Source organism: Mustela erminea, chromosome 8 (genome assembly GCF_009829155.1).
Source record: "Mustela erminea isolate mMusErm1 chromosome 8, mMusErm1.Pri, whole genome shotgun sequence".
Classification (NCBI taxonomy): domain Eukaryota; kingdom Metazoa; phylum Chordata; class Mammalia; order Carnivora; family Mustelidae; genus Mustela; species Mustela erminea.
Window position 1 is genome coordinate 35,878,418 of NC_045621.1, and position 18,865 is coordinate 35,897,282.

At 36.3% G+C, this 18,865-nt stretch overlaps 1 protein-coding gene across 10 annotated transcripts in view; it reads left to right on the forward strand.

The window, feature by feature from the left end:
* Positions 1 to 18,865, forward strand: part of AGFG1 (ArfGAP with FG repeats 1) — a 75,666-nt gene that overhangs the window by 30,302 nt on the left and 26,499 nt on the right. For all 10 annotated transcript variants that reach the window (XM_032355044.1, XM_032355043.1, XM_032355052.1 and 7 more), the window contains exons 3-4: positions 14,376 to 14,491; positions 17,906 to 18,068. In XM_032355044.1, coding sequence (XP_032210935.1) covers positions 14,376 to 14,491; positions 17,906 to 18,068 — 279 coding nt within the window. The remainder of the gene's footprint in view (positions 1 to 14,375; positions 14,492 to 17,905; positions 18,069 to 18,865) is intronic.

Sequence of the window (18,865 nt, forward strand, 5' to 3'; positions counted from 1 at the left end):
AGCAGACTGTCTGCTGAGCAGGGAGCCCGACCTGGGGCTTGATCCTAGGACCTGGAGATCATGACCTAAGCCAAGGGCAGACGCTTAACCATCTGAGCCACCCAGGTGCCCCCCTAATTATGTTGAAATTGAGACTTCACCGGCATATATGTTAACATTCTGATATTGTCCTACAAGTCTCTGAAGCTCTGTCAATTTTTTTTCTCAATCTTTGATTCTTCACATTTCTATCAATTTATGTATTCAAGTTTACTTAGCTGCTTTTTTCAGCTCCAGTCTCCAGTCATCAGAATGAATAATTTGTTTTTCCCCACCTGACTCTTCTGTTATCTCCATACTGTAGTTTTTTTATTTAGAATTAATTTGATACTTTTCATTTCTAGAATTTACAGTTCGTTCTTCTTCTTTTTTTTTTTTTTTAATTGACATATAATGTATTATTTGCCCCAGTTGTACAGGTCTGTGAATCATCAGGCCTATACATTTTACAGCACTCACCATAGCACATACCCTCCCCAATGTCCATAACCCAGGCACCCTCTCCCTATCCCCCCAACCCCCCAGCAACCCTCAGTTTGTTTCATGAGATTAAGAGTCTCTTTATGGTTTGTCTCCCTTCCTGATCCCATCTTGTTTCATTTTTTCCTTTCCTGCCCCCCACAACTCCCCATCCTGCCTCTCAAATTCCTCATATCAGAGAGATCATATGATAATTGTCCTTCTCTGATTGACTTATTTCGCTCAGCATAATACCCTCCAGTTCCATCCATGTTGTTGCAAATGGCAAGATTTTGTTCTTTTGATGGCTGCATAGTATTCCATTGTTTGTGTGTGTGTGTGTGTGTGTGTGTGTGTGTGTGTGTGTGTGTGTATATATATGATGTGGTGTGTGTGTGTGTATACACATACCACATCTTTATCCATTCATCTGTTGATGGACATCTAGGTTCTTTCCCTAGTTTGGCTATTGTGGACATTGCTGCTATAAACATTGGAGTGCAAGTGCCCCTTTGGACCACTACATTTGTATCTTTAGGGTAAATACCCAGTAGTGCAATTCCTGGGTCGTAGGGTAGCTCTATTTTCAACTTTTTAAGGATCATTCATACTGTTTTCCAGAGTGGCTGCACCAGCTTGCATTCTCACATTTGGTTCTTTTTTATAGTTTTTATTTCTCTGCTGAGATTTCATAGTTTTATTCATTGTAAGCTCTTGTGTATGGTGATACCATCAGCTTCAAATCATTGTCTGCTAATTCAAAAGTCCTCGTCATATCAGATCTGTCCCTACTGATTGCTTTTCTTTTGGTTGTAGGTCACACCTTGCTATTTCTTTGTATATCTAGTGATTTTGGATTATATCCAGCATATTGGAAATGGTAGGTTGTAGATCCTGTGGATTCTGTTTTGTCCCTTAAAGGTATTGGTTTTGTTTGTTTCTTTTGTTCACTTTTTTTTTTTTTTAAAGATTTTATTTATTTATTTGACAGAGATTACAAATAGGCAGAGAGGCAGGCAGAAAGAGAGAGGAGGAAGCAGGGTCTCCGCGGAGCAGAGAGCCCGATGTAGGGTTCAATCCCAAGACCCTGGGATCATGACCTGAGCCAAAGGCAGAGGCTTTAACCCACTGAACCATCCAGGCGCCCCTTTTTTGTTCACTTTTTACTTTAGCACACACTGCTTTTCATGAGGATACCAGTTAAAATCTCTGCTTTAGTTCTTTTAGTCTCTAATTGCTTGGAGTGGCCCCATACATGCTTAGGTTAAGGGTGAGCCAGAGATCTGGGTAGAGTTCTGCAGGTTTTGTGACTCCTAGTCTCCGATTCCCTCCCTCCCTGGATTTGCCCTCCCCCCCCCCTTTTTTTCCCCAGTTACTGTGGTTGCAGAAATCTCCTTTTTAAGAATTGTGAATTTCTGTTAAAATTTTACACAGCTCTGGTTGACACTGACTGGGTCCTACTTTCTAGTGATGATCTTTTAAAAAACAAAACAAAAAGAAAATACCTAGTTTCCTCTCCAGTTTCTGTTTGCTGTGGTTGGTCTTCAGTGTCTTCTGATAGTTACTGTTTGCACAGATTTTATAGTTGTCCTCTGCTGGAGGGTTGGGGGGTTAATATAAGCTATTCTGACATTACTGGAAGTGGAAACTGTTTTGCTTGCCTTTTAAATCTTCTCTCTTTTCTATAAGGTTCTCCTCCAGCAATATTTACTCCTATTCTCTCCCCCTCTCTCTTCTTCCTTCTCCCCTCCCTTTCTCCTCTCCCTCTTGCTTTTCTCTTCTCCCAGCCCAGTTATTTGTTCAGTAGTTTCCAGTGTCTGGATTTCCTGATTCTGTCCATGTCGTAGTGTCAGTGTTCCTCTGTCATCATGGTTACCTGTAAATTGGTAGTTGGATCTAGTAGCTTCTTAAGGTTCATGTTTAATTTGGAGAAGGGGAAGATGCGATGTTTCATAGGCCCTCAGGTGGTATGTTAGTGTGGTGGTAGGTAGTATGTTAGTAGCTGTTATTGCAGTTCTCTATTCCTAGATCCATTAATTAAGGCTTAAGGTGGTGATTTCTAATTTAGTGATTTTCCAAGTGCAGTCTGGGGACCTGTTGATCATTCTTCAGATCTTTTCAGGGATTCTATAAAGTCAAAAATTTTTGATAATAAATACTTGATTTTTTATTTTTATTTTCATTCTCATGAGTATATAGGAGAGTTTTCCAGATGCTATATAACATAAAGATGCAGAAGCAGATGAGAAATAAGCTGTCTAATGTTCAGTCAGGTATTAATGAAATTTGCAAAGATGTAGAACAGTGCCACTTTTTTTCACTAATGGTTTTTAGTTTTAGAAAATACAGCTGTTTTTCATAAATAAAAGTCATTTACAATTAGCATGGAATGTTTTTATTATTTTTTTAAGTACATCAAACTACTTCTCGTACATATCAGGTATAGTGCACATAGAGCTATTTGTGGTTCTCAGTATTTAACTGTTTTCAAAATGAGTTAGTTCCATCGCATCTTCAACAGTGACTAACTAGGTGTGTTTTTTTAAATATCATTATGACATTACTTGATGTATTTAGTCTGTTGTAGTATTCCTAGTAATGCTCAAATTGTCCCCTTTGGACATGGAAATAATCTCTTTTGGAAACCTACTTAAAACTCAGCTCTTCTGCAAACCTCAAGTCTGCTTTGAAGAGCTTTGCCTGAATATTCCTCCTTTTTTTTTCCTTTTTTATCAACCGATGAGTCACCCTTGTATTTGCATATGTTTAAAGAAAACTAAATGTTTCTTCTTCTGATCATTCATTTACATGGAATATGGTAGAGAACAGGTTTACTTCAGAGGCTTGTTTTGCATTTGGGGCAGTTAGTCTCTCTATTCCTCAGCCAAAGGCTACATTCCCAGCCTTAGTCAGCTGTCTGGCAAATGCATGCCTTTAGTTACCGGGACAACCAGACAATAGCAGTGTCAGTACAAATCAATTATTATCGTTGAGCCTTAGATTGAGTTAAACACTGAATGAGTAGTGTTCTTGTTAGAGTTGGTTCGCTGTTATTTAATGCTATCCTTAAACCACTGGTAATCCACAAACAGTTCTTATTTCATATCATGGCAAGTAAATAAAACTGGTTCTTAATATTCAGTTCAAAAAGAAATGTGATTATGTTAACTTGCCCATTCTCCTCCCTTGCTTAGTACCTTGTCTATTCTAGTTATATTCTGGAAAATGTAAAAATTGAAAACTTTCTCTGTGGAGAGAGAGAAAGCAAAACCTGGGTAGAGTTCTGCAGGTTTTGTGACTCCTAGTCTCTGATTCCCTCCCTCCCTGGATTTAATCTTCCTTCTTGGCAGTCTGGCATATAAGATTCATAACTGTCTTTGGGAATGAGAATGCTGTGCTTTAAGAGGTAAAATTAACTAGGAAGAAATTGTAAACCGAAGAAGAAATAAGATTGGCTGTACTTAGATACTAAATGTATCTGTGTTTATAGGCAATAATTTGTAATATAAACGTGTGGCAACTACAGTAGACTGTAACTAGACTAGATCTGTAGAGTAGATTCTGAGATATGCTATAATTTCTCTCTGTATTAGGTGTATGAAGTTATCATAAAATAAGTGATATAATTTCTCTCTGTATTAGGTGTATGAAGTTATCATAAAATAAGTGAATTTCAGCAGTTCGGTATGGAAAAAATTGTTTATTCAGTAAAGGGAAAGTCAGAATGTTAATCAACAGAGTATATCAGAATATATTTCAGAAATATTTTTAATTTGAAAAATTTTTTATATTTTATTTATTTGTCAGAGAGAGAAAAAGCACAAGGAGGGGGAGCAGCAGGCAGAAGCAGGCAGAGGGAGAAGGAGGCCCCCTCCTGAGCAAGGAGCCTGATGTGGAATTTGATCCCAGGACCTTGGGATCATGTTGTGAGCTGAAGGCAGGTGCTTAACCAACTTACCCACCCAGGTGTCCCCAGAAGTACTTAAAGTTACAATTTAAAAGCCCCAAAACAATAAAAATATAGAAAATGTCTCAGAGTATCTCCCTACAAGATTTTTTTTAATCCCAAAGGGAAAAATGTGACTTTATTTTGGAGAAACCTGGCTTATTTCACTTAACATCACCCAGGAATGGGATTAAGTCATGTTGTAAACTCCTCAGTGCATATCAGTGCTCCTGATATGCAATATGCACTGAAGAGTTTACAACATGACTTACATGCATGGCAGAAATTTTGTTTTGAGAAAACCAATATAAAGGAACATACTAAAAAATAACTGGCCTGTGCTCTTCAAAGATGTCAGGGTCATGAAGGCAAAGACGCATGAAGGAGCTGTTCACCAAGAAACTGTCCCAGATTAAAGACAAGACGGTTATGGATTCTGTACCGGGTGATTGATCCTTTTCCTTTTGCAATAAAGGACTTTATTAAGATAATTGACTAGTCTGTGGATTAGATAATAAAAACCCAAAATATTTATTTCCTTATTTTGATAATTTTGCTATATTTGTCATATAAAAGAATGTCCCTATTTTTAGAAGATAACATTTAGGAAGAGAAGGTCCATGTCTAAATGGCTCAGAAAAAATTTTGTCTATCTCAAAAGAGAATGGTAAAGTAAATGTTAACATTAGAGACTTTGGGTCAGGGATATGTAGGAGTTTTGTTCTACTGCACTTGCAGCTTTTCTGTAAAATAAATTATTTTATGGCTAAAAAACAGACTAAATTGTAATATTTAAGGTTGTATATGGTTGGGGGTAGACAATTAAAAAATCCACAAGTGATTACCATAAAACTTAATAGAAAATATAGCTGACAGTTTAACATTTAAATTTGTAAGGACTTTATATACTAAAAGCAGTGGAAAAATCACAGAATAAATATTGATAAATTTAACTAGCTAAAACCAGGAAGCTTTTAAAAGATTTATCATACAAAAATTATTAGACCCAATTGTTTTGTTACCCATACAGGATAATGTACATATGTCATCTTAGTTTGAGAAGTTAGGGCAGATGATAATCTTTCTCCACACTAATGTGACTTCACTGAAGTAGTAAATTTTACATTTATAAAGCTTTGTATAATTTGCAAAGCACATTTATGAATCAACATGTATTTTGAGTTGAGGAGTCCTTACCATGCTCATGTTCCTTGCCGACGGAAGAAAGAGGGAAGGCTCCCTTGCTGTCTTGGGAAAACCATGAAATAAGGACACAAAACACACAGTTTGTTGGACCAGGAATGGACAGCTAACCCCGGGGGCCAGTGACTAATCAGATCCTCCCTCTTTTAAGAAATTGAATTGAGGTTCACCGGAGGCTGGATTCAACTGATGAATCACTTAAACTGAAGACAGTAGGTACTTGGGCCATGTGCAGTCTTTACAAGTAAACAGGAAAAAAAAAATCATGTACTAAGAGAGTAACTTTATAGACATACTGTAAGAATCAGAGGTAATAAACTGTTTGATGGGACAGTTTTGGAGAGGGGTTTTGGAAGCAGATACTCAGACTACCTAGGTCCTAGATGGCTTTCTCTTTACAGGCTAGGTTCCCAAAAGTCTTTGTTTTCTTGAAGTGTTGCTGTATGCATCCTGTGAACTTGTTTTATCTGAACTGTTGTGGCTGGGTTTTTGTTTTTTGAAACCTGTCTGGAATACTGTCTGACATTAGAGACTTTAAATGAAAATTAAAATCCTGGGAATGCGCTGTGTATTGTATACTGCCTTTACTAAGTGACCACGGTAGGTTTCTGAGTTAAATCTCCTGATCTCCTTCACAGACCATGGATATTTGCAAGTAAGTTTTACTGTGGTTTCCACTGCATTTAATTTCTCTCTAGTGTTCTAAATATTTGCTGCTTTTATCTTTTCTCTTTGTACTCATCAGTTACTTAGAAAACAAGTGTTAAATACCTATTAATCCTTACATGAAACTTACTCTGATACTTTATCTCCTTTATTCTCTAGGGAATAAATTTGCCCTTATATAGTCCTCATTCTTGGAAAGGGGTCATTTTAGTTTCATCTCTGTTATTCCACATACACAGTATGATACCTGCCTCAAAAATAGGCTTTTAGTTATTATCCTATTTAAATCATTTTTATTTTTGGATGCTGGGATGGTATCCTAGTAAAATCCATACTTGCAGGTAAGTAAGGGGTTGGCAGACCTTTTCTGTAAAGGGTCAGACAGTACATATGAGGTTTTTGTGGACCATACAGTCTCTGTTGTAGCTACCCAACAAAGACAGTAGATAAACAAGTGCACGTGGCTGTGTTCCAATGAAACTGTAGCTGCTAACCCAGACCGTAGGCCAGATTTAGCCTGTGAGGTCTAATTTGCTAACCTCTGGTCTATATAGAATGTGAGAATTTGGATCAGTGAATTTATTACTTTGCATGAGTAAGTTGTTAAGCTAATGTTCTAGGTCAGCATGTATATTTTAAGTGGAATGAAGGGCAGACACATTTCTGCATCACATATATTTCAGTGGCTGATAGGAAGTTGCTTTCACTCATGCACTAGGTTATTTATTTCATGTCCGCTATGTGTCAGACACTGAGAACACAAATAGCGGTAGAGAGAAGCTTCCTGCCTCATGAAGTTTACATTTATTAGCTGTGAGATAAAGGGGTGAAAGTAAATAATATGTTGTAGTAATGTATATATGAGGTTTGGTGTGGGGGTTTTTGCCCCCTTTGGATTGGATGTTCAGGGAGGACTTTCTGAGGAGAGGCCAACATGACTAGAAAGAGTGATGATAGAAGAGGAGACTGTAGAGGTAATCAGGGGTTGGCTCCTTTGGAGCCTAAATTGTTGAAGAATTTGATTTTTATATAAAGGAAGCCACTATAAGGTAGTTTGTGCTTAAATTAAAAAAAAAAAAACAACCTAAGATTAAATAAATTGGATTTGATATAGGTCTAACTTCCTCACATATCCATTGATGTGTCTGGTTCACAGAGGCTGTCTCTTAGTTATCTGTACATAAAGTTTGTGAGTTCCTCTTAATGAATCAGTTGCATATGTTCTAATTCTGGCATTTTTTTTAAAACCAAATTTTAAGTTGGAATATGCCATTATAGTCCTAAAAAGATATATACACAGAGAACTATTTGTTTCTCTTGCATAACTCCTAGGAATAGTGTCTTTGTTTCTCTAAGTATTATTAACTAATATATATCCTTTAGATAGTCTATCACAGAGAAATACCTACCAGTCTAGAAGTATTAGCATAATCATGCTAATGTAGGTTGGATGGGTATAGGAAATGTTAATAATGTACTTATTTTTCCAGTATTTTACGTGAGTCATGACATGTTTTTGAGCTATTTTTCTCATTTTGGATTTTTAGGGGAAAATAAGGCAAAAAACTGATTTTTCTCCTTTTTGGGGTGATGAAGTCCCAGAACCTAAGTCAGGTTTGGTGCCAGCTTTTGCTTTGTCCTCAGCCAGCCTCCTGCTCCCTCATCAGGGGCAAAATAATGTATTGGTGATACATGGTATCTATCTCGAGAGCCTTTAATGGGATTTTCTGTTGTTAATATTTATTTTTTCTCAGTTTTTCTGCATGCTTAGAAAGAGTAGGTATTAGTTACTTGTTCATAAACTTTTCAGTTCTTAAATCTCATTATTTGTTTCTGTATTTTATGGGCAATATTATCAGATGCTGTAATTATATCTTACATGGAGTCAATAATTCTCCCATCTCTTCACTGTGGAGTGAAAAGACAAAAAAAGTAGTTGGAGATATATATGTGATTAATGAAAAAAGATTCTCTAATTCCAGAGCATCTTTCTCTCCTTTCCTTATTTTTTATCTTTTTATGTAGAAGTTGCAAACAGAGTCTTGTCACAGTCTTTATTCTTTGTATCTTTTTTGTGAAGATAAGGGTTATAAAGGTAAATTCCCTCTCACACAAATTTTCTGCTCTATTTTGCTGTCCCATGAGATGGTAATAAAGCTGTACCCTCTACCCTTCTCAAGCCTGATGCAGCAGTGTTTTCTTACCCTTTCTTTTTTATAGGAGTAATTGAGAATTGGTATGGATGTTTCCTATCTCTGGTGTCTGTAATTGAGTTTGTTAAATTGCTTGCACTGCATATATTTATTACCACGGTTTGGGTGCTGTGCTGGAAAGCTTCCATCTGCCCTTCCAGCTCTTGTCTTTACCCTGCTGCTTCAGTCAGCTGGTTTATCTGGAATGGGCTTTCTTGATTCCTGGCTTCCATATGGGTAGCTGTTGGGGAGCATTGTCAGCGGCTCAGAGAAAGAAAGGAAAGAGGGAGAGGTTAAAATATTTACATTCTTCTTCCCTGTGGGATTTCTTGTATCCTTTCTGCATCCTTCCATTGAAGGTCAATCTCCCATCAGGTAGCTCTCTTCCTTTTAAGGTTACTGACCTCTTATTCTCCTCCTCCCTTCACTGCCAATGGGTAGGGTTGGGCCCACCTGTTAATAATGTGGGGCACTGTACTCATGATTTCCTTATAGCCTCTGTGCTTTGTAAATAGTCTATTAAACTTTTTTCAAATTTCCCAAATTGAGTATGCCACCTGTTTTCTATGGCAACCTTGACTAATAAATATGCTTTAAAATATTTTAGGTTCTGTCAGTGGCTATTATGATTGCAATTCTAAAGTGGATCAGCACTAGAATAAGGAAAAAATATTCTGTCAATTTCATGGGTTTATGGTGTTGACTGATATGTAATTTTATTATAAAATAAATGATGTGTGGTTTTGAGCATTATCAGTATGTTTATTGAACACAGTATGGCACAACCCATTTTTTTAAGCACTGGGAATTCAGAGTACATGAGACATGTGCAGTAATTTAAATATGAAGCAGTAATAAATCTCACGTGAGAGATACAAAGTGCTATAGAAGTTTGGAGGAGGGAGATTATTTTATCAAGAAGACTTTGGTTCTGTCTGTAGCAGGAAAGAAAGGAGACTCATAGTTCCTGTGTTCTTGAGGAGACCTCTGCTTTATAGCCTTGCTTACTTTATTGTACCATAACCCACCTCTGAAAGTGGTAATAACTAATAATAATTAAAGTTCACTATATATACCTGTTTTGGAGTGGAAAACACCTATTAACTTAACCCCTCCACCATCCCTGTGAAGCAGCTGCTATTACTAAACAGAGTTGGAATTCAAATTCAGGCTGTCTGGTTCCCTAGTCTAGGCTCTGAGCTACCCAGCCATCCCATTATTCTATAATTAGAGCTGATTATCCAGCTCCCTCAAAGAGATTATCAAAACTAATTACGTCATGAGTGCAGCTTTTGATGATGGGGACTTTTCGGATCATTCTTGCTCCCCAGTGGCATTTCTGGTCCCCTAGCTGCTTGTTTCTCATGCAAATAGGTTTTATCAACTCTTGTGGCTTCTTGTTGCAGTTATACCTTTGAGGACCCTCATTCATTATAGATTTTAGCTTTTTACTTAGTGTCTTTTCTACTACTGTTAATCATTTCTGCCAATCTTAGTATCTGCATGGATAATCTGGCCTCCTAATTCCTTGACTTCTTAACCTCTAATAATCCTGCATCTTATTTTAGATTTTTAATTTATCAGTAATTGAATCACCGCTCAGAGTTCAGTTTCAAGCATCCTGTTCAGTGAGCACCTCCACTTTTTTCTTCCCAACTCATTCCCTCTAATTTCTAACTCCCAGCAACTTTGGTACAACCTAAGGCTAAACTTCTTTGTTGTCCATCATCCTCACCATATCTTTGTTTTTCTCACTTTAGATTCCTTAGTCTGTTATAACTATTCCTTTTTAATTTTTGTTGTATTTTACCTTGGTTAAAGCCAACACTTGACTACTTTCTACCTAGATAGCCAGATGAGGCTGGAGGGAAACACAAAACTTTGATGACTGGTTTCATTTTAGTACTCATGACCACATACCTCAGTACTGCTTGTTGTGTTAGTAATTCACTCTCCCATTCTCCTTTAACTTTAAAAAACTGTCCCTTTTCAGTTGATAGTATTTATTATTTTACTAAAAAAACAAAAAAAGAGAACTTTATACGTTTCTATCAAGAAAATCTATAAACCTGAAAGAGCAGTTTTAGTAAAATAGTTGTAACAGAAGCCAGCTTTTCAGGAACTAAAATGTGAATGGGTCTTAAAGATTTAGAAACTGACAGTTTCCCAGATATGACCCTGGAACACTTGCTTTCAAATGAATCTTGCCCAATAATAGGCTGAGACTACATGATTTTAAGAAATACTGAAAACTATATGTAGTGTATATATATATGGAAAGGAAGTTTCCATTTGCTGGTCTAGATTTTAATAAAACATTGGTTTTCAAACCTTGGCTTATTCATAACCTAGTTACTCAAAGGGCTTACTGAGATACATGGCTGGGCATCACCTCTGTAGGTCCTGATTTCTTCGTTCTTGATTGGGTCCTGAAAGTTTGCATTCACAAGTTCTTAGGTGATGTTGATGCTGCTGGTCCAGGGAGTTAGAGAGTGTTGTGTTGTGTTACAGGTTTGTTTTTGTTTTTTTTTTTTTTTTTAAAGATTCATCTATTTCTTTTTAGAGACAGAGGGCATGAGCTGGGGGAGGGGCAGTGAGAGAGGGAGAGAGAGAACCCAGAAGCAGACTCCCTGCTGAGTGCAGATCCTGACTTGGGGCTCTAATCCCAGGTCCTTGAGGAGATCTGAGCCCAAAACCAAGAGATGGGGATGCTTAACCTACTGAGCCACCCAGGTCCCCCTAGGGAATGCATTTTGAGAGAAACTTCACTTAGGTATGAAGGTCCAAAGTTAACTGACAAGAGTGGCAATTACGGTTAGGATTTTGAGCAATATAGAAAATAGTTATTGTGAGCTAACAGTCAGAAATAAGGACTGACTAACGTTAAGGGGCTTTGATAGTGAGATATTGTGAATTTGTAGTGAACCAAAGCAGCTAGTTTTAATGATTTTTCCAGTCAGAAAGCAGGAGCAGGACCATAGCAGTTAGTATAGAATTGTGAGTGGCAGGGCTGATCAGGCTGCTGATGCCAGATATCTATAAAGTTTACCATCAAGTACTTCATCTTTATATTACCATGACGAGTGCCAAGACAGTAACTTAATGATCTCTCTTCATCTTCTTTTTATTCATTTGTGTATTTGTTATTTATTCACTATTTGTTTGTAGTTTAAAAAATTGTATATAGTAGTTAATGGGGATTTTTGGAATGTAAAGACTAAATGTTGTAAAGTGTCCTGAACTAATTGTGTCAGTTACAGTTAATAATTCTTTGGCTTTGGGCAAATCATTACCATGTCTCTTGTTTTCTCATCTGGGAATTTTTAAGGTAGAAGAATTAGAAACTTCCAGTCCCCCTTTATAAATGTAATTTTAAAGCCACAACATCTTTCAAAATTACATTTTTGGAGAATCATTAGTCAGGTTTCTGACTAAGGAGAGTCCCATGTGGTTCCTTTTAAGTTGTTAAATAGTTTTTGGAGAAACTGACCCTCTACAGGGTTGATACTATTTCTGGCAGTAAGTTGCATCACCATTTCTGGAGGTCTGCACTTCTTGGGCTTTGCCACTGAAAATTTTTTATAATGATACTGTGTCTTAGCCTAGAACTTAACATGTGTCAGCTAGACTGCCTTAATGATGGTATAGTATCTGTATTGAGCCTGGAGTAGGAGGGAACCACAAGAAAGTTTGTCTTGAAACATGCTTGGGGTACAGATAGTACAGTGAACAGGGTAAGATTGAGAGGTGTGCTACTGCTTTTCATTCCGATTCCTCAAATCTTTGTCGGGCTCTTTGAAGGTAGATACTGTGTTCCCTTCACAGTGTCATAATTGGTTATTTTTAAAAATAATGTAATTTGGGGAACTTGTGGACTAGTTCCTTATAGTTTTACTGAAGAATAATTAATTACAATAACTTCTGCATGTTTAAACTATACAGTTTTGATGAATTTTGATATATGTGAAACTATCACTATAGTGAAGACAACATACATTTTCATTATCCTGAAGAGTTTTTTTGTGCCCATTTGTAATGTATCTGCTGATCTGCTTACTGTTTCTATTGATAAGTTTATATTTTCTGAAATAGAAATGAATGGAATCATACATGTACCTTAGAGGGGGAGGTCTGGCTTCTCAGTCAGCATAATTTTCTTGATGTTGATTAATGTAGTTGGCCTGTATCAATAATTTACTCCTTTTAATTACTGAATAATATCCTACTTGGGTATTCCAAAATTGATCTATTTTACTTGTTGATGAACATTTTGGGTTGTTTCCGCTTTGGAGTAGAACTCTAAAACAGCTGTGAACATTGTATGCATATCTGAGTGTGGACATGTGTTTTTTATGTTTGTTGGGTAAATACTTAGAAGTGGAATGGCTGGGTCATCTGGTAGGTAGGTATATATTTAACTTTTAAGAAACTGTCAACAGTCTTCCAAAGTGGTTGTACCATTTTAACATTTTTGAGAGTTCCAGTTGTTCCACTTTGTTACCAACAACACATGATATGGTTAATCTTTTTATTTTTAGCCATCTAGTGGTATCTATGGGTGTCTGTGGAGTCTTGGTGTTTTAATTTTCTGCATGACTAGTGATTTTGGGCTGCTTATTAGTGATATGTGTGTCTTCTACGAAGTTGTCTGTTCAACTTCTCTGCCTACCTACTCTTACAAGTTTTTTATAATTGAGTTTTAAGAATTTTTAAATGTATTTTGGATTCATGTTCTTAACACATTTTGCCAACACTTCATCAGTTGGTGGCTTTTCATTTTTTCTTTTTAAGTTTTATGAAAGAGCAATAGTTGTAAATTTTGAAGTCCTCCTTATCAGTTTATTCTTTATACTTCTCTTTTTGTGTTGTATATGAGTTCTGCATCATTTCATTTCTGTAGTTTTTCTAAAAAGTTAAATATCTTAGATTCTTACTTTTTAGCCATTAGGGGTAAGAAAGCATAGGAGGTAATTATAAAGCTAGAGTTGAATCTGCCTTGTATTTTTGTTATTGTTATTATAATTTAATTATTTATGATTTCAGTACTTTATATTTGGGTCTGGGTTTTTTTTTGTTTGTTTGTTTTTTTTTTTTTTTTTTTGGTTAATTTTTTTTTTTAAATTAATCTCTGCATCCAACATGGGGCTTGAACTTACGACCCTGAGATCATGAGTCACATGATCTAGAGGCATCTGGGTGGCATAGTTGGTTAAGTGTCTGACTCTTGGTTTTGGCTGTGGTTGTGATCTCAGGTCGTGGGATTGAGCCTCATGTCGGGCTCCATGCTCAATGCTGAATCTGCTTAAGACTCTTTCTTCCTCTCCCTCTGCGCCCCCACTCCCTGCCGCTGTTCAAGCATATGCATGCGCTCTCTTTCTCTCTCAAATAAATAGATAAATCTTTTTAAAATAAGAATCACATGCTCTACTTACTGAAACCAGCTGAGCACCCCTTTTTTGGTTGATATTTTAAATCTGTCAAAGATCCATGAAATTGCTGCTGATCTAATTCTTCTGTTCTATGGGGTGAAGGAACAGAGGTTTATAAAAGTAACGACTTTGCTCAGGGCTTACAGTTTATGGTTGTTTCAAGACCAAAAAGTCCCAGATCCCCTCAAATCCCATTTCATTAGTTGTTTCCCTGTGAGGTATTAATTTTTTATACCGTTGCTAAGATTTTATTGCATATTGGAATATATTAAAATAAATTTACTTCATTCGTTGCTTCATTTTTCTTTGTGATAAATATTTTCATTGAAAGCAGTGGTATTAAGTAGGTTAGCTTTTTGAAAGAATCCTAATTTTCCCTTAAAATTTCATTAAGTTAAGATGTTGAATTTAACACTTTTGTTTTTTTAATTCTTTCCAAAGGTCTGTAAACAGATTTGGCTAGGATTATTTGATGATAGATCTTCAGCAATTCCAGACTTCAGGGATCCACAAAAAGTGAAAGAGTTCCTACAAGAAAAGTATGAAAAGAAAAGATGGTGAGTGAATAGTTTGTATTTAGAGTAAAGGCTCCCAAATTCACATTAATTATGGGTAAGATTAATTTGAAAACAAAGGAAGGAAATTCAGGTAGATAGGAAATGAGGAAATAGGTGTGCAGGTAGATTGATCCTTATATTTTGGCATTTTATTGGATTTGGTTTCTAAAAGCCTTGACTTCTACTTAAGTCACCTCTGCCAAACAGCAGCTTGTTCCTCATTCCTTAACTTTTTGGAAAGTTAGGGATCCTTCCTTCTAATCATTCTTTAGTCCTATTAGCTTCTCAAGACATTCTAGTTTTATACAGCCTCTTTCTTAAAATCATCATTCGTCATTCATTTAGCAAGTATTCAGCATCTTTTATATACTAAGCACTATGCTAAAGCTCTTGTGTAGTAATCCGTCCACTTAATTGCATTTTGCAGTTAAGTCTTTGCTCAAAATATCCTCACTTCTCACCCAAGAAATCATCTTACTACCTGGTAAAGAAGGGAGCCTTTATGCTCCCCTGACTAAATCCATCAGATGTTAATTTTTAAAAAGAAATGAGAACAGGTTGAACGTGTGGCTGGTAAAGCCCTTTAAAAAGCAGAGCAGGAAATATGTCTATAAAACTAGTATTCACCTACTCTGGAATCATCATTTTTAGCTATATTAACACAATTCAGTTTACTAAGACTATTCATTGGTATATATTTCCTTCTTGGGGGGTTAAGAAGATTAACTAGAGTCACAACTAGGGGGAATAGATAAGGAGGAAGTAAATGGTTTCTTGTTTCCCTGAGGAGCTGTATTTTAACTCAGGGATCCTAAGGGGGTACTTGCTATGGTTCATGGGTGGCATATCTCTACTTTTATTCAGTGAGCACAGTAGAAAGAAGTGGCTTTGATTTGTGTGCTCTGTGAACTTTGAATTCTTATTGTTCTCTAGAGGAGACTACTTTTTGCAAGGCAAGATTAGCCATAGCCAGGGCTATATTCTGCAGCACTAGATATGTTCAGTATGAATGGAGATAAAAGCATACCAGCACAATTTTAAAGATTCTATTTATTTACTTGAGAGAGGGAGTGAGAGATGGGGAGAGGAGCAGAGAGAGAAGCAGATTGCACACCAAGCAGGGAATCTGATCTCGAACTTGATCTTGGGACTCCGGGATCATGACCTGAGCCAAAGGCAGATAATTAACCAAGTGAGCCACCCAGGCACCCCCATACTAGTAAAATTTTAGATCAAGAAAGAAGAAAATCTTTGAGGGTAGAATAATAGTAAAAACATGGTGACATGAATGATTCTTAAAATGAAGTGTATATTTATCCATCATTTCAGCTCTTAATTTCCAAGACCTTGTATCCTGTAGTTAGACCTTTCTACTTGCATAGCTATAGCCTGATTTTGATTTTTTCACAATAGTTTTACCAACTCAGAAAGTTAGTTTGAATAGAACTTAGATGGGATTTCAGATGGTTTATCTTTAAGCAGCAAAAGTAAAGTATGCATTAGTAAGAGTTAATAGATTTAAAACCATTGATTCCCTTCTTGCGTTTTATGATGATAATAATAAAATTATTAATTCAGACCGTAACCCAAATAACTGTTAACCTCAAATAATTATAATTCATGTTACTTTTTCTGTCCTGAGAAACAGGGTGGTAATGACAAGAATAAAACAAATATACAGTTGAAAGATGGGCACCTAGACCCTAGATGGGCCAGGCCCTGTGCATTTTAAACTCACACTTCTGCATCCCTGGGACAATGTAATGAGAGAGCAGTGCAGTGGGTTTTTAACATGACATAAGTACTAGCCAAATGCAGTCTCTCTAAATATCCTCACTGTACTTAACACCATGAGGCTATTGTCTTACATCTGAAGAGGTTTTGAAATTGACCAGTTTAAAAACTCACTTCCTATGCTACATAAGCCTGGTTGCTTTACTTTTAGTCAGGTGAGTGTTTTGAACCAAATAGGTATTATCTGGTTGTATCCTTTGATGAGATTTGACTGTACTCAAAAATTGATATCAGTGAATACACCAAATTATGGAAAAGCACAACTTCCTGTTTCCATTTTCATATCACATCTGTCTCATTTATTGGGAAAGCAGTTGTCTTGTTTGTCATTATTATATAATAGATTATATATATATAGCTAATAAACCTGGACCAGGAACTGTTCTAAGTATTTAATGTTAACTCAGTTAAACCTCTTAGCAACTATCTCCATTTTATAGATGAAAAATTGGAGGCACAAAGGGTGAAGTAGTTTGCCCTAGGTTTCATGGCTGTTGAGTGGTAGAGCTGGGATTAGAACTCTGTCTCTAGAACATAAAGATGCTCTTAACCACTGTGTTTTCCCGTGTCCCCCAAGTAATATTGGGGGTGTGGGTTGGGAGAAGGGTAGGGTGGGACAGAACCTAGAAGTAGAACTAAAGTTCTCACATGATCCCAGCCCTGGAGGTTAGCATTGGCAATGTTTAGGCATTATGTTCTTACTGCTTCTTTTTCCTGTCTTTATGCTCTTCCTCCTGTAAATCTTGTATTTACATGACTGAGAACAAACCTGAAAGACCTGTGAAGTCTTAGGGACATCTTTCCTTGTTAGAACAAGAGTAGCTGTGTAGCATTTTATTATACAGATGTTAACATAACCCCTTTAAGTATTTTTCTCCTGATGAATGTTTGATATGTGGCCAGTTTTTTGAAATTATAAAAAGCTGATAACATGCATGCACATGTATCTGTGTTACTTATCCCATTGATCCCGAAGGAAACGTTTCTGGAAGTTGTATTTCTGGGACACAGAGCATACTTGTCTATATATTTTAATAGGAAATAACAAAATTCATAAGATTTATGCTTGGAGCAAATGTGAATGATATTTTAATTTGCATTTTTATGCGTTTTACAAGTGTCTTCCATTTCTTTGTCTCCATTTGTGAATTGTTTCTGCTTATTTAAAAATTACGTTGTTATTCTCCTAGATATGTAATAGACTTTTATATTTTAGACTGTTAATTGTAATATAATAAATATTTTCCCATTCTTCTGCTCTCTTCCCAAATGTTATTTATGATCTTTTGATAGTTTAGCTTTTAAAAATTAAGAGTTTTAACTGTTCATCATGAAGATTAACTGTAGGTTCTCTTTTTTAAAAAAAAAACAGTATTTTATTTATTTTCTTAGAAAAATTATAAGTAAATAATTGAAACAAGATTTGTAGTTAGTCTTTCTTACCCTTTCTGAGTATTTCAGTTAAATACAGTCTGAAGCTATCAATTCTAAGAGGGTTTTGAAATAAGATTAATGTTGAAGTAGTCTCATAAAAAATGATAATTAAGTCTATCATTTTAAAGCATAGTATTCCCTACATTTTTTAAGTTAACTACCTGCTTAATTTTTCATATGTTTTAGGTATGTCCCTCCAGAGCAAGCCAAAGTGGTGGCATCAGTTCATGCATCTATTTCAGGGTCCTCTGCTAGTAGCACAAGCAGCACACCTGAGGTCAAACCACTGAAGTCTCTTTTAGGAGATTCAGCACCAGCACTGCACTTAAATAAGGGCACACCTAGTCAGGTGAGTAGTCTTTGTAGAGGCTTCTACTTAAGGAGGTTAGTGAGTATCATGAATCTGAGAATTCTTTAAGACAGTGGCATAAACTTATATGCCAATAGCATTCTGTCCTAAAGGTTTATAATAAGTTAAAAGAATCTTGGTTAAGTGGTTGAAAAGTGCATATTTTTGTTCTCTTTTGCTACTGCAAATTAGAGTTTCTTTAAATGCTCCACAGGTTTGTAAAGATATACAGGAATGTTGTTAATAGCTATCTGTCATATAACATACATTTAGTAAAACGTGTGTATGGGGACCATCAGTGTTAGAGCAGAATAGTCTCTGCAGTGGACTTTCACAAGCAGGAATTTCTTAAGCAGTAGAATTTTCTCCCTGACTGACAGTGAAGTATGTTTATCATTGAAACACAGGTGGCTTTGCTTTATATGCCTTATTTTATTTAAGATTTTATTTATTTATTTGACAGAGATCACAAGTAGGCAGAGAGAGAGGAAAGGAGACAGGCTCCCTGCAGAGCAGAGAGCCTGATGCGGGGCTCAATCCCAGGACCCTGGGATCATGACCTGAGCCGAAGGCAGAGGCTTTAACCCACTGATCCACCCACGTGTCCCTATATACTTTATTTTAAAAAACTAAACAGACTGAAGTTTTTTCATAACTTGGTAAAGTTTGTGTTTCTGCGCTTTATTAGAATTGACTCAGCTCTGACAGATTCGTTCCTCTCTGGCTTACGTCTGTCCTACGCAAGAGTGGTTCTGAGGTGTAGTATTATTTGAATTAAAGTCTACTGTTTTTAATAA